General features: G+C 43.3%; 1 protein-coding gene across 3 annotated transcripts; it reads left to right on the forward strand.

Moving 5' to 3' along the window:
• Positions 1 to 5,378: 5,378 nt before the first annotated feature.
• On the forward strand, positions 5,379 to 19,918 carry LOC134008474 (keratin, type I cytoskeletal 13-like). 3 transcript variants are annotated; one of them, XM_062447863.1, is made up of 7 exons: positions 5,379 to 5,972; positions 6,372 to 6,454; positions 6,658 to 6,814; positions 7,073 to 7,234; positions 7,353 to 7,478; positions 7,603 to 7,823; positions 19,681 to 19,918. In XM_062447863.1, the coding sequence occupies exons 1-7, from the start codon at positions 5,454 to 5,456 to the stop codon at positions 19,793 to 19,795; spliced, it is 1,383 nt and encodes a 460-aa protein (XP_062303847.1). In that variant the 5' UTR covers positions 5,379 to 5,453; the 3' UTR covers positions 19,796 to 19,918. The 3 variants fall into 3 exon arrangements, with proteins under 3 accessions (XP_062303847.1, XP_062303846.1, XP_062303845.1); XM_062447862.1 differs by lacking the exon at positions 19,681 to 19,918 and adding an exon at positions 8,133 to 8,370 and having other exon boundaries at positions 5,380 to 5,972; XM_062447861.1 differs by lacking the exons at positions 5,379 to 5,972; positions 6,372 to 6,454; positions 6,658 to 6,814; ... (1 more) ...; positions 7,353 to 7,478; positions 7,603 to 7,823 and adding exons at positions 17,007 to 17,660; positions 18,049 to 18,131; positions 18,233 to 18,389; ... (1 more) ...; positions 18,902 to 19,027; positions 19,150 to 19,370.
• Positions 19,919 to 21,175: the final 1,257 nt, after the last annotated feature.

The raw sequence follows: 21,175 nt of genomic DNA on the forward strand, positions 1-21,175 counted from the left end.
ACATCCATCAGGGAGGCCATCGCCCAGCTTGCTGCTTGTTCGGCCTTCCACTCCTGTGACTCTTAAAGGGGCCCTCTCATAGTTTTAAGCTTGTTTGCTTCAAACTATGAGCTGCCATTGATGCAAGCACTTTTGTGCTTGCATTCATCTCCATTACAAAAGTAACATGACTTCACTAGTTACTGGGGATTTCAGTCATGTTCCTCTAGTAAATGTACCACGTCTGATGCTTTGTTATCCTGAAAAACTGACTAACTCCACTATCACCACTAATATTGTAATTGCATACTAATAGGCTTCACCTCAAACCGCACAAGGGAGAGTTGGTGGACATAATTTCAACACGCAGCCTTTGGCGTTGAAAAAAAACTAGATTGTGGCAGTCAGACAACAGACAACAGAAAGGCAACTGATTGGATCAACAAAGTATTATTCTATCAAAATCATTGTAGTTAGACATGTCACACCTTTAACATCGTGGTAAAAAAACATGCTCTTGTAGATTTTGAATCCTCACTGGGCATGATTGCATGCTTCCATCTTCATACCTCATCAGATTTTCTGTGAAGACACAATTAACTGGCTTATCCCGCACACAGGAATTATGATAGGAGTGTAATATGTACACAGTAGATGTCCTGAGGCAGAATCACCTGAGCATGGGTGTGGCTGTGCTGTTTACAGCACAAAGGCACGGAGGAGCGGGTTAGCCTGGGTTGTCACTGTGGCCTGCAGTGCAGATGCAATGTTGACAAAGTCATGAAAGAAGTTTCAAACATACGAGCATTATGCTTTCTGTAAGATTTATTTAGCCGCCATTCATCATTCATCAGTGTATTAACAAGTCCAAGTTTATAGTGGTGTGTACGTTAATAGCATGACCTTCTTTATTGAACTACAAATTATAAAATAAATAGATTAAAAGATTGTGCGACCAGAATATGGTGTATTTAAAATTGTATACAATAAACAAAAAAAATCATTGATACGCAGATTTTCTATACATGTGTGAGGTTGTCTCTTGCTGTGGTCAAGAGGTCACGGAGCAGGCCTTGGACAATACACATATAGATCAAGGAATGTGCTCTGGTCCACTTAGGTTAAGTGCAAGATGCAGAGAATAGTACAAGCAATGATTGATGACCGCATCACCTGTGTGTTGTTTCTTCTGTGCATCAAGTTGTGGGATGTGTACCGTTTAAGGAGATGTTGTGGTGGTGACTATATTTGTACAGTCCAGCCATATATAAAGGACTTCTGAGAGACATGTTTTCTCACTCATGCTAGCCACTCTGTTGTGGATTGGTGGCATGATCCGACGTTGAGCTAATAAAACCGAGTCAACCCTTTTTATAATTGTCGTGACTCTTTCCGGCCTGCCTGCTGAGAGATCTCATCCTTACAATCATTTTATGGGAATGTCATTTGAATAAAAATGATGTAAAGTGGCTGAGTGGAAGCTAGTTTGCGGACTGAGCAGTCTTGACCACAGACGTCCACGATACATATCAGCAGTTCAACAATCCCTTTAGGGAGGAATCTGTCCCAAACCAGGTGATCAGGATACTCCTGTACCATTTGCCTGAGGGTTGAAGGTCAAACAGACTGTGGCTGAGGTGGACCAGGTCGCTGACGATTAATGTAATAAATTGCATCGCAGTATTCCAACCTCAAATCATTCTAAAGTGCATTCTAAAGACAAATACACAGTAAGTATTGAGTTGGCACACACAACAGTTTCCTTATGTTGCAGTATTGAACACTGTTTACAGCTTACAATCAGTAATTGCACGTTCTGTGTGGAAACCCATCGTTAGCATTAAACGGCAGTTATGATACAAAAGGCATCAGTAATAAAAAAGAAGAGTGACTACTGCAAAAACCAAAAAGTATTTGAATGTAAAATGTTGTTGTCTTTCTCTTGCCACGTTGCTTGCAACTTTTGAAAAAATAAATAAAAAACGATTTCCTATGAAAGCAAAACATTTGGAAAACAACTTCAACATAAAATGCATCGTCTTTCACTGAGTTTCTGGTCGTGGGGCCTCGGTCTGCTGTGAGGTTCTGTTTTGTGTGGTTCTGTGGAGTAGGGTGTGGCTGGCACCTGAAGCAGCAGAAACCGGATCTCCAAGTAGGAGGGTGGGGGGGGGGGACTGGCTCTGAGAGCAGAAGCTGCCAGTGACTCATCGCAGCTTTCGATGCTTCGCATGCCCAAGGGGCATGGCTCATGAAGACTGTGTGTGTGCATGTGTGAGAGGTGTGTGTGTGTAAAAGAGAAAACACAAAGAATGGGGATGAACAAATGTAGAAAAATAGGGTTTACCTGCACAAAGGAGCTCTGATTCCTGTGTGACAGCTTGGGTGTAGGCCCTTTCCCATTGAGAGAGGGTGTATAGAGTACAGGGTGGTACAGAGAAGTTAGCTTTATTTGTACAACGGATGAAAGTTGTTGAATTAAAAGGGACTGACTATGGCAATGACAGATTTGACTAATGATATGTTCGAAAGACTTATGTATTTTATCTTTATCGGGTCTGAGAGAAGGGGAGTGCACTGACTTGCAGTAGATCTAAGAAGATCAATTGCAAACCCCACACAAACTTGAACATGCTTTCAAGCTAAGATATCACTTTGAATGGCTTTATAAGATTGATTGTAAAACTGAACAGCCTTGGCACACCTTGCAGGTTTTAGTGTATTGTTATGTCCTTGTTTTATCGCCTGTCTGTGCTTATGTGCTATTGTTCATACCTGTGTGCTTATGTGTCCTGTATGTTTTCTTCAAATGTTTTATATGCCATCAACCTGCCAGAGACTGCAAATGAAAATGAGCATGCATGGCTCAGTCTGGCACATTTATACATGGTGGACACAGGTGCTCATGTTATTTTATGTGTATTGCCAAAAAAGGAAACATGACATAAAAAACGGACAATAACTTTGCCCAGTGAATGTGAATCTTTAAAATACCAATTGTAACTAATGAGTGGCATTTGTCATTTGAAATATGTTTGCTTGTGTAATTTTTCTCTTGGGTTTTGTACAGTACACTTTGTAAATAAGAATTCTGCAGTGCAATGTAGGTCTGCTCAATGCAAGTGTCAGTCTTTTCTAACCAGCTATCAACGTGTAATGCCATTAGACAGTGTCTGAAGAGTATCGGTTGACTTTTGTGATTGACAGCAGGTACGGTATGTCCAGGAACATGTTCCATTGAGATAACATGGAGAGAGAAAAACTTTCATGCAGATCAAGGGTGGTGTTTTTTTCACAGTAGTTTACATAAATGGAAATTAACAATTGCATGGTCTGCTTGCATAAATAATCTAATTCAAATATATTGGTGAACACAGTCTGACGAACAAACAACAACGTTCTATAGGCCACTAAGAAGCCATGTAAAAAAAATATTTTAAACTGTTTCTTATCTATGATTCATAGCTTGCTATCTATTCAAAGACTATGAATGATAACTATATTGACTGAAGATTGTTTTTGCTGTTGGCGGTTGTCTTTAAATGTTATTAATGAAATGTTATTTATATTGATATCGTTTTGATTACAAACGGTTTGGTTGGCTGCAGTATTTAAGAAAAGAAACCATTGCTACTCAACATAACTAATTTCAAGAAGGTTCTTCTAGTCTATAGGCTTCTTTTATTTCAATTGTATTTTGTTGCAATCTGGTGAAAAATGAGTGTGCGAACCTGCAGAAGCACGTTTCCCAAATACATTAACTTTTTGTATTCAGTTATCCGACGCCATTATCTACACCACATCCTTCTGAAGCAGTAAACTATATTATAGTATATGCACTGCGTCATAAGGGAAATATTCCGTGGTTTAACTTGGGTGTGTACCTGACACGAAGACGAAGCTGCAGGGCAGAGATGACGAAAAAAAATGTTCACCTTTTTGTACCGTAGGCCGTCTTTCTACTCTGTTAATCATCTCAATTAAGTTTTTTTCTGTCCCTCACATCGAAATTGTTTCACATTCGAGGGCAAGCATGCATTTGTTAGACCAGTGCACACGTCTTCACGCACACATCTTCTTGGGATGTTGGTAATATTACTGAACGAGAGAGCCAACAGAGATAGTGGATTAGTGTAATTTATCCCTAAGCCTTTATAATAGCGTTTTATTTAATGATTGTCATACTAATTCAAATAGACATCACAATAAGCTTTTGGTGCAAATGGATTAACATGCAAGTCATTGGAGTCGTGCATTCTAATGAGTCAACAAATCTTTGTAACATTTTCCTATACACAAAATGTGTGACTTTAATAAACCAACAGGAACTTTATAAAAGCCTAAAGGAAATACTCAAGCTTAGAAAGAGGAAAACAGGCAATAGCTTGTTCGTGCACACTCAAAACGCCAAAATGCCCTGCCAGGATATTTAGTGGGAGAGAACAGTAAAGGAATCACACATCTGTGGTAAGTTTTTCCTGGGCTTGAGTTCGGAGTGCTGAGTGATGCCAGACGATGTAGTACTACTATTGAGGAAGAAATAAGCTTCCCTCTGCTTTGCAGACTCGTTCCTCCATTTGCAAAATGCACACTGCACTTTAGAGTTTCGCAACCTTGCTCATGAGTGAAAAGAGAACGAACTGGATGCATTCGCAAAAACACAAATCTTAGTTTTTATTTGCAAATGCAAAATATGGGTGTTACATTTAGGAAAAAGCTTTGTAGATGTTCCGGATAGGTAACTGTCCAGAGACAAAGAGAGGTCTGTTCTTAATGTTGGCACAGTGTCAGGCGAAACGTTCGTTTGTACGTTTGCGTTTCTATTCAGGACACCATATTTGCATGTTGTCACAGCAACATGTACAGACTTAGTTTCGTTGTGCCAAACAATGTAGCTGGATATGGTAACAGTACAATTCAAATAACTGCATGTCGTTGTAAAAGTTTCTGGGATGATTGATTGACAGACTAACCTGAGGCTAACACCAGTGGGTGTGTCTGCTGTCCCCCAGATACATCAGTCTGCTTATGATGTCAATACATGTATGAGAGCAACTTTCACTCACCTGTGTGATATGGATGTGCATATCTATACTTCTATTCATATTGGTCGAACTTCCCAGATGCGTCTGTATGCATGCATTAAGCCGATGTACTGTACGTGTTCATACAACACACGTTTGTTTCCATGCAAATGTTGGATGTGATCATGCCCCACATCCATCCTCACTCCTATCTCTATCTGCATCTGCCTTCAAGGGTACTAAGAGGGTGGAGTAAGAGCTCCTGCCTTTCATGAGGTAACACCTCTCCCCATTCCACCCATCAACCTCTCCCTCCTCCTCCCTGCCTCCCTGCCTCCCTCCCTCCGATCCTGCTGTGTATAAAAGGGAACAAGGTCTGGGCGGTGTGGCAGTCTATCTCCTCATCCAGGGCAGGCAGACTTCCTCTCTTTCTCTCTCTCACTCGCAGTGACCATGTCCACCTCCTACTCCAGCAAAACCAGTTACTCCTCCGGCGGCGGCGGAAGCAGCGGAGGCTCCATGAGGTATGGAGGCTCATCAGGCGGCTCCAGTATGTACATGGGCGGCGGCGGTGGTGGAGGCGGCAGCAGCGGCGGTTACGGCCGCATCTCCGCCATGAGGGCCGGCAGTGTTTATGGAGGCGCAGGAGGCTCCGGAACACGCATCTCCAGTTCTTCCTTCAGTTCCGGTGGCGGCGGCGGCGGTGGTGGTGCTGGTTACGGCTTCGGCTTTGGTATGGGAGGAGGCGGAGGAGGCGGTGGAGGCGTCACAGATCACACATCAGCCAACGAGAAGGCCACCATGCAGAACCTGAATGACCGTCTGGCCTCCTACCTGGACAAGGTGCGCATCCTGGAGAAGGCCAACGGTGAGCTGGAGTTGAAGATCCGCCTTTTCCTGGAGAGCAAGACCTCCCCATCGTCCCGCGACTACTCTGCCTTCTATGTCACCATCACCGATCTGCAGAACAAGGTATGTCACCTGATCCCTACAGCTGCCAAAACAAATAACCACATAACTATGGATTGAATTACTATAGATAGCAACTCTTTTTAAATGCAAGACAAATCCATTTCACCCTAGAGAGACATCATAAAATACCTTTACTGCTAGCTGGGGTTGCAAAGAAAGCTGATTGTGTAAGGTTCATGAAAGTCTCAGTGTAACTGCAGCACCCATGACGATCCCTGAGGCGATTGCGTAAGATGCAATTCGTCTCTTTTTCCCTGGAGTTATGGCTTTTCAAAGCAATTTGCCACCGTTTAGCTGACGTCCAACGCTCAACAATCCCAATGGCATTTTTGCAAAGCCTGGACTTGTGCAATTCCATTCGTTATCTTATCTTGAAACATGTTGCTAACCTTCTTACAGATCCAGGATGCCACCCGCTACAATGGAGGCATCTACCTGGCCATCGACAACGCTAAACTAGCAGCTGATGACTTCAGAACCAAGTAGGCTTCCAAACCCCTCACAAAGAATTGGTGTCACACCAAATAGCACAAAGCCAAATCCGTAGATAACATCATAAAGTTCAACAGTCCACCTTATCTCCTACTCTTATAGTAACAGACATTGGGTGCCTCCAAGCAGAGGTGATTTAGTATAAAGTTTTCCTCCTGGTCAATGACCTGATACGATGCCCCCTTCCCACCAGGTACGAGAATGAGCTGGCCATGCGGCAGTCGGTCGAGGCGGACATCGCTGGGCTCAAGAGGCTGTTGGATGAGCTGACCCTGGCCAGGTCCGACCTGGAGATGCAGATCGAGGGCCTGAGGGAGGAGCTCATCTTCCTGAAGAAGAACCATGAGGAGGTGGGTGGGAATGGAGTGGTGGAGAAGGGAGCATGGCAAAAGGCTGAACCCTACCTATTAGTCCTATAACTGGTTTTTTTTTTGTGGGGGGGAATAATCACTATACCATAGTTTAGCTTTTGATAGCCATCATCAACGATAGTTTCCTTAACAAAGTTCAAATCCTCTGTCATTTATAAATCAAGCTCATATGAAGTTCTTGTATCCAAGACAAACAAATCCTCTATGAAGAGAGCTCACGTATGTCCCCCACTGTAGGAACTCCTGGCCATGAGGACGCAGATGACTGGCCAGGTGAACGTGGAGGTGGACGCAGCGCCTCAAGAGGACCTCAGCAGAGTCATGGCTGAGATCCGCGAGCAGTACGAGGGTGTCTCTGCCAAGAACCAGCGAGACCTGGACAGCTGGTTCCAGAGCAAGGTACTAACTACAATTCCACCCTTAGCACCCTCCTATAGAAACAGTATGGGCTTTCGATTGAATCAGCTGACCATCGAGGACTGGATAAACGGCTGACCCTCTCACTGTTTACCCACAGTCAGAGAGTCTGAACAAGGAAGTAGCCGCCAGCACAGAAGTCCTCCAGTCCTCCAAGTCGGAGATCTCAGAAATTCGTCGCACGCTGCAAGGCCTGGAGATCGAGCTGCAGTCCCAGCTCAGCATGGTGAGTCCTGGCCGAGCATCAGCGCTTGCAGCCCTTGTATACCAATGCCTGAGTTGTGTTCCGACTCGCTTTACCCCCAATCCCTCACCTCGATCCATCTTTTCTCCAAATGCCTGACCAATAGAAATCCTCCCTGGAGGGCACGCTCGCAGACACAGAAGGGCGGTACTCGATGCAGCTCCAGGGTCTTCAGAGGCAGGTCACCAGCCTTGAGCAGCAGCTGATGAGCATGCGCAGCGACATGGAACGCCAGGGCCAGGAGTACAAGATGCTGCTGGACATCAAGACCAGGCTGGAGATGGAGATCGCCGAGTACAGGAGGCTGCTGGACGGAGAGGTCTCAGGGTAAGCGAGGCAGACTGGGGGGAAAGAACAAACAAGGGATGGATGTAACCTAGGTAGCTGATTTAGTCACCAGTAGTAGCACGGTAGTTTTGCTTTGATGTGTGTTTAAGTAGCACTCTATCATAGTGTGCCAGCAATTCACTAGAATGCTAGCCCACTGTGCTTCTTGTGAGGTGAGCACACAGATTCTCTTTTCTTCATTAAACCACAGTCAACCAAAGATGGTCTTAGGGGAAGATGTCAGCTTGTAAACAAACCGTAAGAAGCATACACTAATCCAGTAAGCTCTTTGTTCCATCTTTCTTACAGCATCAGCGACATGTCCTCCAAAGTGACCTCCTCTAAGAGCACACACAAGGTGGTGGTGGTCACAGAGGAGGTTGTAGACGGCAAGGTGGTGTCCTCTTCTGCCACAAGCTCCTAGTGGCCTGAAACAGCAAGCAGCACACCAAGAGTTAACCCCCTTCCAAGAACATCCGGGTAGAACACTGTCAACTGTTCTTCATTTGAAAGCAATAAAGATACTCTCAGTGTGCTGACAATGCCATCTTTGTGTTCTGTGTCTAATTTGGCTTCCTCCCTATACATCTGACTGCAATTTTGGAGTTTGTCATTTGAACATGAGGCCAAGAGAATAGTATTTTTAAAAGTGCATGCGTCAGTGACGGGTCATGATTAGTGTGATCTATGAGGCACAGATGTGGAAGATTACTGTCAGCAGAGATTGGATTTGTCATTAATGAGTACAAGAAAGGAAGACCTAATTTGATAAGTGGTATTAAGTTGTTGGGGTGGGAGAATTGTTAGCCCTTCCCTGAATTCCAAGTAACGTGTAGGTTAAGGTATAGGTCTTATCTGATCTGTTTACCTTCGGGACTTGAGGTTGTGCGACCTCTGACATTACCTCGTTTTACAATTTAAAGGAATGCAGTCTTTCTGGAGATTGATGGGAATCAGTTGGTAGTTAATCAACATATTTGTAACCAAATTCAAACTCCTTGTGATGTCACAAATCAACGCTCTGTCCTAATCTTTAAGTTTGGGCAAGGCTGCCACTTGGCAGAGAATTGGCATCACCCCATCGCTCAGTGCCAGAATAAATTAGGACTCAATCTCATCCACATCCATGTCTACCGTCTTGGAGGACTGGACCACCTTCCTATCGATCACAGTCTCCACCTCTGTGATGACCTTGGTGACCACTAAGAAGCCAAGAACAGACAAGAAGGACATCTTAGAATAGCATTAACCATCTTATAATTATAAAAAAAATATCCTTAAACATGACCGAAACGATATAACAAATATTATTCAGCTTTGCAAAATCTTTAGGAATTTTTGCAAGAAACATGTTTATCTTGTTTGGAACTGTTGGGGACGACATTTTGAGGGAGAGAAAAAGACGAGAAAAACACTTTAATCACACGCCTGTCACGTCCTTTATCTCAGTTTCTTTCGCCTCCACACCTTTCCTACACAACTTCCAACCTCTCCCTTCCTGCCCCCCCCCCCCCCCCCCCCCTCCCCCGTCCTGGCCGTCAATTTTTTGTGCTGTTTACAGCACAAAGGCACGAAGGAGCGGAATATCCTGGGTTGTAGCTGTGGCCTGCAGTGCAGATGCAATGTTGAAGCCATGAAAGAAGTTTCAAACATACAAGCATTATGCTTTCTGTATTATTTATTTAGCCGCCATTCATCATTCATCGGTGTATTAACAAGTTCAAGTTTAAAGTTGTGTGTACGTTAATAGCATGACCTTCTTTATTGAACTACAAATTATGAAATAAATAGCCTAGATTAAAAGATTGTGCGACTATTGTGAAAGAAATTTTGGGCCTATGTACAATGAATGTGTTTTAGGATAAGTTTACAGTTGGTTAAGAAGCTTGATACAATGTATGTTGATTAAACTCCATTTGGTAGAGATGCCACCTGTAGTTTTATGACACCTAGCTAGGAGACGTGAAGTCTAAGAGACGGGAAGTCTGGGTGACCTGAGAGAGTTCTTGTCACCTGGGGGGAAGAGACAGTTGGTCTGAAGACAATGTGGATTCAACTGTATTGTTCTAAGGATTTAACCAATGACAGAAGAGATTTGGTATAGCTGCATGTCTGTAGGATGGACCAATGACTTTTGAGAACTGTCGTATCTATAAAATGGTCTGTTGAAGAATGTTCTGGGGGGTTCAGGGCCATCAGCTGGGTAGTGCTGGTGGGCTGGATTCTCCCGGTTCCATTCTAGAATGCTAGATGGAGCTGTATAGAATTGTCTTTGTGTTATTGTCTTATGTTTGTGTGTCGATGATGTTATGTTGATAACGTTATTATGTTCAAATCTACGTCAAATAAACATTAACTCTGTACTTCACCCGACTTCAGCTTAAACGATTGATTCTCTCAAAAACTTCCACGACACTATAATATGGTGTATTTAAAATGTGATACAATAAACAATAAAACATTTTTTTATAATTCAATCATTTAATGGGAACATAATTTGAATACAAATTATGTAAAGTGGCTGAGTGGTATGGAGGACCAAACCTATGGAGGACCAAACCTGCCATATTTACAAATGAATGAATGAATAAATAAATGTCCACATCCATGCATCTCCTCGACAGGTCTGCAAACGCCTTTGTAAACCAAGATTTGTTAAAACGTTTGTTAACCGAGACCCCAGCTAACAAGGGACGTCCTGGGGACGTTCGGTGACGTTCCTATTTGGTCCCCTATAGGTTATACCGTGACGTTATCCTTAGGACGTCCTCAGGACGTTGTGTGGACGTTATTAAAGTTCCTAAAAGGTCACAATTTATTTGTTTATTAGTTATAGACATTTGTTTTTAAACTTTCGTTTAAACTTTTCGTTCCAGGAACGTCCCTGGTTGGTTATGATACGTTATGTTAAAAAATTTCGGGGACAGTCGGGACGTTCCAGGAACGTCCATGGTTGGTTATAGTATGACATTATGTTAAAAACTTTCGGGGGACATCACAAATGAACGTCACTAGCTCTAAATCAGATGCCTACACACTAGTGGTGTCGTCTCTTTAAGGATACAGAAAATACAAAACAGCTGAAGCTACTTTTGGACAGGTGAGGGCCACAGCTCTAGCTAGTCAGCGTTAGCTCTACTGTAGAGTAGCAAGCTACTTTTGGACAGTTAGCTCTAGACTATAGCTACAATAAACCAAGACGTTTTGCAAGAAAAGTATCATAACGACATGCTACGTTGGACAAATGTTCACAATGAGTAGATGAAGGAAAGTTGATTAGCACTAGCTAGATGGTTGTAAATATCTGGATACTGAAGGTCAGGGAAGATTTCCGTTTCACTTGTTACGGTCCTAAAAATAACTCCAGGAGCATATGGATAAAATACACTTCCACTTAATGTTCTTTGCATTTGATCTGCTGTCTAACTGTAGCTAATTCATGTTGCAGGTGTTGATTCCGGACGAACTGGTGGAGGACGAGGAGGAGGAGGGAGGGGATGAGGAGGGGTTGACACAATTAAAATATAAGAAAATTAATTCAGGCTTTTAAAATTCATTTGAATAAAGTGTTTGTTCATACTGTAAATAGTTTTTTTTTCTTCTATAAGCATACACATAATAAGTTACAATACTTAGCAGCAGCCTGTTATACTTAAAGTTGATTTTTTTTAAATAAAGAAGTTAAATTACATTGTTGAGTTTAAGTGAACACATTCAGTTTAGTTTTGCACTATAGGCTAATATGCATTTTATACTTTGTATACAATACATATCCATTATATGCATAAATGAGACTATAAATTAAGGTTGAGAAATTGATTCTGCATTTGGTATGCGAAAGTTATGAGAACGTCGCAAGGGAACGTCCCCATGACGTCGTAGACAAACGTCCCCTGAACGTCCCCTAAATGTTATGAGGACGTTACATGGACGTCCCGGGGACGTTTGCGACGTCCCCGGGACTTTTAGGGGACCCTACAAAAAGACGTCATGGGGACGTTCCCTTGCGACGTCCTGATAACATTAGGGGACGTTCAGGGGACGTCCTGGGGACGTCATTTTGTTAGCTGGGACCGTAGGTCGATTTTGTTAAAACAAATCGTTTTAACAAATCGAGGCGACAAAGCGTTTGCTGACCTGTCGAGGAGTAAACATTTGGTTTCTTATACTACAACAATACGTGGGAAGATCACAAATCAAACAGGTCGAATCTGGAGCAGACGCCATGTTGTCAGAACAATCAGCTGCACTTGCACTGGTGAAGTCACTACACCTCCAAGGCAACATATCAAACATCAATTCGTCTTCTGTCTGCTTCAGATACTTTTTTAAAACCCGAAGTGATTGCGGGGCGTTTTTTTAGGCAACTTAGGCTACTTTGTTGCCGAGCAGATGCTACGTTGTTAAGGTCAATGGCTACATCTCCAAGGCAACCGCTTGTTGCTAGGTCCATAAAACCGTTTATTTACCTCTGCGAACATTCGGGAGGTATATAAACGGTATTATTAACTTTTGAGAACGTCTTCTGGACCAATAGGAACAGCGTATTTTTCCAATTATTACACTAGTATATAAGAAACGAATATATGTATTAATTAATGCACAATTGTCAATCAATAGTTACATATATTTTACTTTTATGTATGTATTTATTTTTGTATTCATTTATGTATTCATTTATTTATTTATTCATTTATTTATTTATTCATTGATTGATTTATTTATTCATTTATTTTTTCATTTATTTATTCATTCATTCATTAATTCATTGTTCCCAATATGATAATGAGAGGAGGCCAGTAGGCGTGGAAACTGACGTTCCGACATTGCAATCAATCCACAGCCATAGATTCAATCTAGCTAGCTGGGACACACTGGCTGCGAAGCGCCCTGAAGCGCCACAATCTGCTACGAATGACGCGATGCTGTTCACACTAGACGCGCATTTCTCCACGCCGGTCACCAAGCCTTTCACCTTCTCTGAGATTTCCTTTTATACATGTAAAGCTTATCATTATCATATTGGGAACAATGAATGAATGAATAAATAAATGAATGAATAAATAAATGAATACATAAATGAATACATAAATAAATGAAGGAATGAATAAATCAATCAATCTATAAATCAATCAATAAATGAATAAAAAAATAAATACATACATAAATGTAAAATATATGTAACTATTGATTGACAATTGTGCATTAATTAATACATATATTCGTTTATTTCTGTCTAAATGCATGGATGTGAACATTTATTTATTCATTCATTCATTTGTAAATATGGCAGGTTTGGTCCTCCATACAGACGTTGGTTGAATCATTAATGTAGACTTTACTGTGATAATATGTTCAGGCAGGTCTCATACATACAGCCGTTGACTACTGATAACTGACTAACTTTGGGGGATTAGACCCTCGCCCCTTGGCTTGAGGCAACAGCCCCGGTGGATGTAGGTGGTATTGCATATCCGGTTAGGCACCCGGCTTGTCCGGTCGTTTTTATTCTATTAACTCCAGCAGAGAATGGCTCTGACTCCAGTCAACATATCCAAAACTATCTCCCCCAATAATTTTTGTTCGATTCTCGAACCTGGCTCATACTACTAACTTTTTCATAGAATAATTTGTCCTGATTTTTGCTAAGTTTGAACGCAATCCGAAATGGGTAAACTAGCACCCCATTTATTTGCTTACGTCAAGAAGTTGTCTGGAAACGTTCGCGGATACGAACAGGGGGACGAGAACAAAAGGGAACATCAGCAAATCGCTGATTTACCTGAGCTGAATGAGAACAAGGAGAAAGGACTTGATAATCTACAGTTGCCTGCCTTTATTGTAGCACCTTTTACAAATGGTTGCACACATAGGCTACATGACGGTTGTTTGTAGAGTTTATTTCCGTTATTTTAAAGCAGATTTAACCATTTTGTAATGAACGCTCAAATTTGAAATTGGCCTGTAGTTGCTAAGACATCTGGGATCCAGGCTTGTTTTTTTCAGTAGGGACTTAATAATCGCACCTACATTAACATTTAGTCATTTACCCCCCCGAGGCAAGTAGGGTGAAGTGCCTTGCCCAAGGACACAACATCATTTTGGCATGGCCGGGAATTGAACTGGCCACCTTCAGATTACTAGCCCGATTCCCTAACCGATTCCCTAACCGCTCAGCCACCTGACTCCCTTTTATCTTTATCGGGTCTGAGAGAAGGGGAGTGCACTGACTTGCAGTAGATCTAAGAAGATCAATTGCAAACCCCACACACACTTGGACATGCTTTCAAGCTAAGATATCACTTTGAATGGCTTTAAAAGATTGATTGTAAAACTGAACAGCCTTGGTACACCTTGCAGGTTTTAGGGTATTGTTATGTCCTTGTTTTATTGCCTGTCTGTGCTTATGTGCTATTGTTCATACCTGTGTGCTTATGTGTCCTGTATGTTTTCTTCAAATGTTTTATATGCCATAAACCTGCCAGAGACTGCAAATGAAAAATGAGCATGCATGGCTAAGTCTGGCACATTTACATGGTGGACCCAAGTACTCATGTTATTTGATGTGTATTGCAAAAAAATAAAAATAACAATAACTTGCATGTGGCCAGTGAATGTGAATATTTAAAATACAAATTGTAACTACAATAAGTGGCATTTGTCATTTGAAATAAGTTTGCTTAATGTTATTTTTGTCTTGGGTATTGTACAGTACACTTTGTAAATAAGAACTCTGCAGTGCAATGTAGGTCTGCTCTATGCAAGTGTCAGCCTTGTCTAACCAGCTATCAGTGTGGAATGCCATTGGACAGTGTCTGGAGAGTATCGGTTGACTTTTGTGATTTACAGCAGGTAAGTCCAGGAACATGTTCCATTGAGATAACATGGAGAAAGAAAAACTGCTTCATGCAGATCAAGGGTGGTGTGTTTTTTTTTACCGTAGTTTACAGAAATGGAAATGAACGATTGCATGGTCTGCTTGCGTAAATAATTTAATTAAAATAAATTGGTGAACATGACGAAAAAACAACACGTTGTATGGACCATTAAGAAGCCATGTAAAAATATATATTTTAAACAGTTTATTATCTTATCTATGACTGATAACTACTGTATATTGACTGAAGATTTGATTACAAAAGGTTTGGTTGGCTGCAGTAGGCCTATTCAAGAAAAGAACCCTGTCTGGACAGTTGTGGATAAGGGCGTCTGCTAAATGACAACATTACTCATTTCAAGAATATTCTTCAAGTCCATTCGAATTCTTTTATTTTCTTTTTCTTTTGTTGCAAAATAAGTGTGGGATCCTGCAGAAGCATGTTTCCCCAATACCTTAAACTTTTTGTATTCAGTTTTCCAACGCCATTATCTACACCACATCCTTCTGAGTAAGCGGTAAACTATGTTATAACTTGCAATAAGTGCACTGCAGTGATTGTCATAAGGGAAATATTCCATGGTTCAATTTGGGTGTGTACCTGACATGAAGACTAAGCTGCAGGGCAGAGATGAAGATAAAAAAATATTCACCTTTTTGTACCGTAGGCCGTCTTTCTACTCTGTTAATCATCTCACTTAAGTTTTTTTCCGTCCCTCACATCGAAATTGTTTCACAAAATTCGAGGGCAAGCATGCATTTGTTAGACCAGTGCACACGTCTTCACGCACACATCTTCTTGGGATGTTGGTAATATTACTGAACGAGAGAGCCAACAGAGATAGTGGGATTAGTGTCATTTATCCCTAAGCCTTTATAATAGCGTTTTATTTAATGATTGTCATACTTGTCTTGCTCCGTCAGAGGTATCGGGACGATGTTCGCCCCTCACTGGGGTCGAACACGCCACCTCTGACTTCCCAAGCGCGACCACTACCAACTACGTCAACAAAAAGCTAGCAATTCGTTGACGTGGGTGGCCTGTTACATACCTGAGAACCGAGTTTCACCGATACACACCGGCTGCAGTGGGATTAGTGTAACGTATTTCCTAAGCCTTTATAATAGCGTTGTATTTAATGATTGCCAATTTGCCATGCTAATGCAATTAGACTTTTGACCATAATTCACCCAAATCATTTGCATTATCATAATAAAGCTTTTGGTGCAAATGGATAACATGCAAGTCTTTTGAATCGTGCATTCTCTAATGAGTCAACAACGCTTTGTAACATTTTCCAATACATGTGCGACTTTAATAAACCAACAGGAGATGTATACAAGCCTAAAGGAAATACTCAAGCTTGGAAAGAGGAAAACAGGCAAGAGCTTGTTCGTACACACTGAAAACGCCAAAATGCCCTGCCAGGATATTTAGTGGGAGAGAACAGTAAAGCAATCACACATCTGTTTTTCCTGGCCTTGAGTTCGGAGTGCTGAGTGATGCCAGACGGTGTAGTACTACTATTGAGGAAGAAATAAGCTTCCCTCTGCCTTACAGACTCGTTCCTCCATTTGCAAAATGCACACTGCACTTTAGAGTTTTGCAACCTTGCTCATTAGTGAAAAGAGAACGAACTGGATGCATTTGCAAAAACACATCACCGATTTTTTGCGAATGCAAAATATGGGTGTTACATTTAGGAAAAAGCTTTGTAGATGTTCTGGATAGGTAACTGTCCGGAGACAAAGAGAGGTCTGTTCTTAACCCTTGTGCTGCCTTCGGGTCACATGACCCAAAGGTTCATAACGAATAATTGTTGTGTTTACCCAATTTTACCCAATACAAAAACAACTAAAAATAATTTTCTTTTAACCTTTGCAATGTAGGGGGTCTGAGAAAGCCCAACGGTTAAAAGAAAATGCTTTACTTTGTTTCTGTATGTGGTAAAGTTGTCGCAATACGACGGTGGGTCACAATGACTGATGGGTCAGAATGTCCCGAAGATAACACAAGGGTTAATGTTGGCATAGTCTCAGGCGAAATTTTCATTTGTACTTTTGCATTTCTGTTCAGGACACATCAGCTGCATGTTTTCTCAGCAACAGGTACAGACTTCGTTGTGCCAAAACATTGTACCTGCAAGAGTACAAACAGGGTGGAGTAAGAGCCCCTGCCTTTCATGAGGTAATGCCTCTCCCCATTCTACCCATCAACCTCTCCCTCCTCCTCCCTGCCTGCCTCCCTCCCTGCATCAGATCCTGCTGTGTATAAAAGCTAACAAGGTCTGGACGGTGTGGCAGTCTATCTCCTCATCCAGGGCAGGCAGACTTCCTCTCTCTATTTCTCAGTGACCATGTCCACCTCCTACTCCAGCAAAACCAGTTACTCCTCCGGTGGCGGCGGAAGCAGCGGAGGCTCCATGAGGTATGGAGGCTCATCAGGCGGCTCCAGTATGTACATGGGCGGCGGCGGTGGTGGAGGCAGCAGCAGCGGACGCTCCATGAGGTATGGAGGCTCATCAGGCGGCTCCAGTATGTACATGGGCAGCGGCGGTGGTGGAGGCAGCAGCAGCGGCGGTTACGGCCGCATCTCCGCCATGAGGGCCGGCAGTGTTTATGGAGGCGCAGGAGGCTCCGGAACACGCATCTCCAGTTCTTCCTTCAGTTCCGGTGGCGGTGGCGGCGGTGGTGGTGCTGGTTACGGCTACGGCTTCGGTATGGGAGGAGGCGGAGGAGGCGGTGGAGGCGGCGTCACAGATCACACATCAGCCAATGAGAAGGCCACCATGCAGAACCTGAATGACCGTCTGGCCTCCTACCTGGACAAGGTGCGCATCCTGGAGAAGGCCAACAGTGAGCTGGAGTTGAAGATCCGCCAGTTCCTGGAGAGCAAGACCTCCCCAAAATCCCGCGACTACTCTGCCTTCTATGTCACCATCACCGATCTGCAGAACAAGGTATGTCACCTGATCCCTACAGCTGCCAAAACAAATAACCACATAACTATGGATTGAATTAGCAACCCTTTTTGAATGCAAGACAAATCCATTTCACCCTAGAGAGACATCATAAAATACCTTTACTGCTAGCTGGGGTTGTAAAGAAAGCTGACTGTAAGGTTCATGAAAGTTTCAGTATAACTGCAGCATCCATGACGATCCCTGAGGCGATTGCGTAAGATGCAATTCATCTCCTTTTCCCTGGAGTTCCCTTTCAAAGCAATTTGTCACCGTTTAGCTGATTTCCAACGCTCAACAATCCCAAAGGCATTCTGCAAAGCCTGGACTTCTGCAATTCCATTCGTTATCTTATCTTGCAACATGTTGCTAACTTCCATTCCCACAGATCCAGGATGCCACCCTCAACAACGGAGGCATCCACCTGGCCATTGACAACGCTAAACTGGCAGCTGATGACTTCAGAACCAAGTAGGCTTCCAAACCACTCACAAAGGATTAGTGTCACACCAAATAGCACAAAGCCAAATCCGTAGATACCATCAAAAACTTCTATGCCCCCACCCCACCAGGTATGAGAATGAGCTGGTCATGCGGCAGTCGGTCGAGGCGGACATCGCTGGGCTCAAGAGGATGTTAGATGAGCTGACCCTGGCCAGGTCCGACCTGGAGATGCAGATCGAGGGCCTGAAGGAGGAGCTCATCTACATGAAGAAGAACCATGAGGAGGTGGGTGGGGATGGAGTGGTGGAGAAGGGAGCATGCCAAAAGGCTGAACCCTACCTATTAGTCCTATAACTGTTTGTTTGTTTTTTTGTTGGGGGGGGGGGGTAAATCACTATACCATAAATAAGCTTTTGATGGCCATCATCGACAATAGTTTCCCTAACAAAGTACATATCTTCTTTCATTTATAAATCAAGCTCATATGAAGTTCTTGTATCCGAGACAAACAAATCCTTTATGAAGAAAACTCACGTATGTCCCCCACTGTAGGAACTCCTGGCCATGAGGACGCAGATGACTGGCCAGGTGAACGTGGAGGTGGACGCAGCGCCTCAAGAGGACCTCAGCAGTGTCATGGCTGAGATCCGCCAGCAGTACGAGGGCGTCTCCGCCAAGAACCAGCGAGACCTGGACAGCTGGTTCCAGAGCAAGGTACTAACTACAATTCCGCCCATCGATTCAGCTGACCATCGAGGACTGGATAAACAGTTGACCCTCTCACTGTTTACCCACAGTCAGAGAGTCTGAACAAGGAAGTAGCCGCCAACACAGAAGTCCTCCAGTCCTCCAAGTCGGAGATCTCAGAAATTCGTCGCACGCTGCAAGGTCTGGAGATCGAGCTGCAGTCCCAGCTCAGCATGGTCAGTCCCAGCCGAGCATCAGCGCTTGCTGCCCTGTATACCAATGCCCGGGTTGTGTTCCGACTCGCATTCCCACAATCCCTCACCTCGATCCATCTTTTTCTCCAATGCCTGACCAATAGAAAGCCTCCATGGAGAACTCGCTGGCAGACACAAAAGGGCGGTACTCGATGCAGCTCCAGGGTCTTCAGAGGCAGGTCACCAGCCTTGAGCAGCAGCTGATGAGCATGCACAGCGACATGGAACGCCAGGGCCAGGAGTACAAGATGCTGCTGGACATCAAGACCAGGCTGGAGATGGAAATCGCCGAGTACAGGAGGCTGCTGGACGGAGAGGTCTCAGGGTAAGTGAGGCAGACTGGGGAGAAAGAACAAACAAGGGATGGATGTAACCTAGGTAACTGATTTAGTCACCAGTAGTAGCACGGTAGTTTTGCTTTGATGTGTGTTTAAGTAGCAGTCTATCAGTGTGCCAGCAATTCACTAGAATGCTAGCCCACTGTGCTTCTTGTCAGGTGAGCACACAGATTCTCTTTTCTTCATTAAACAACAGTCGACCAAAGATGGTCTTAGGGGAAGATGTCAGCTTGTAAACAAACCGTAAGAAGCATACACTAATCCAGTAAGATGCTATTTGTTCCTTATTTCTTACAGCATCAGCAACGTCTCCTCCACAATTACCTCCTCTAAGCCCACACGCAAGGTGGTGGTGGTCACAGAGGAGGTTGTGGACGGCAAGGTGGTGTCCTCTTCTGCCAAAAGCTCCTAGTGGCCTGAAACAGCAAGCAGCACACCAAGAGTTAACTCCCTTCCAAGAACATCTGGGTAGAACACTGTCAACTGTTCTTCATTTGAAAGCAATAAAGATACTGTCAGTGTGCTGACAATGCCATCTTTGTGTTCTGTGTCTGATTTGGTTCCCTCCCTTTACATCTGACTGACACCTGATCTGAACATGAGGCCAAGAGAATAGTATTTTGAAAGTGCATGCGTCAGTGACGGGTCATGATTAGTGTGATCAATGAGGCACTGTGTGGAAGATTACTGTCATCAGAGATTGGATTTGTCATTAATGAGTACAAGAAAGGAAGACCTAATTTGATAAGTGATATTAAGTTGTTGGTGTGGGAGAATTGTTAGCCCTTCCAAGAACTCCAAGTAACATGTAGGTTAAGGTATAGGTCTTATCTGATCTGTTTACCTCCGGGACTTGAGGTTGTGCCACCTCTGACCTTACCTTGTTTTACAAGTCAAAGGAATGCAGTCTTCATGGAGATTGATGGGAATCAGTTGGTAGTAGGGTTGCACCGAATCCAGATTTTTGGGGTTCGGCCGAATACCGAATCCTACTCCCATCCTCAGGCCATTAAAATAGGGTGACCAGACGTCCTCTTTTCCGGTATTCTCTCTACACTGGCTCCCTATCCAAGCCAGAGCTGACTTCAAAGTTCTACTACTAACCTACAAATCTCTGCATGGATTGGCACCACTGTACCTCTCCGGTCTCCTTGCACCCTATTGCCCCGCAAGGACACTTAGATCTCAAGATGCCGGCTATCTGGTGGTTCCCAAAATTAAGAAAAAAACAGCTGGAGGTAGGGCGTTCTCATATAGAGCACCTCTTCTCTGGAACAAATTACCCGTCTCAATTAAGGAGTCTGATACTGTTTCGACATTTAAAATTAGGTTAAAAACGTTATTGTTTAGTCAATTCTACGACTGTTAAAGGTAAGTATGTTACTAGTTGGAGGCAACGGGGGACGGGTTGTTTCCATCCTTATTCTTTAAGTATAACTTATTTTAGAGTTCTCTTCCCCTGGAACAGATTTCATGTTCCAAATGAGGGGGGCTGTCGCTGTCTTGGTGTGTGGGGTTGCATCAAATTCCCCTTTTTTGCTCTGTTAAATTGCTGCACCAGTCCACACTTGACCGGTGGGGATATCATTCTATTATGACTGTAACTGTTAGCTGCTCCTGGCATTCTCTAATCCCTGCTCTCCTCTCTCTGTCCCCCCCACACACATCCCTTGTGGTGTGGGGGGTTTGAGTTGTCAGCACCTGCCTGGTCGTCGGTCAGCCAACACTGGACCTGGTCGCGAGTCTCCCGGTCCTGTCCTATCTTCCCCTCTTATCTATAAAGTTGAATAAT

Source organism: Osmerus eperlanus, chromosome 22, assembly GCF_963692335.1.
Source record: "Osmerus eperlanus chromosome 22, fOsmEpe2.1, whole genome shotgun sequence".
Lineage (NCBI taxonomy): Eukaryota > Metazoa > Chordata > Actinopteri > Osmeriformes > Osmeridae > Osmerus > Osmerus eperlanus.

Coding starts and splice junctions, on each gene's coding strand:
- LOC134008474 (XM_062447861.1), top strand. CDS start 17,058: ATGTCCACCTCCTACTCCAGCAAAACCAGTTACTCCTCCGGTGGCGGC. Junction 17,661..18,048: donor TCACCGATCTGCAGAACAAG/GTATGTCACCTG, acceptor CCATTCCCACAG/ATCCAGGATGCCACCCTCAA. Junction 19,028..19,149: donor TGCAGTCCCAGCTCAGCATG/GTCAGTCCCAGC, acceptor CCTGACCAATAG/AAAGCCTCCATGGAGAACTC.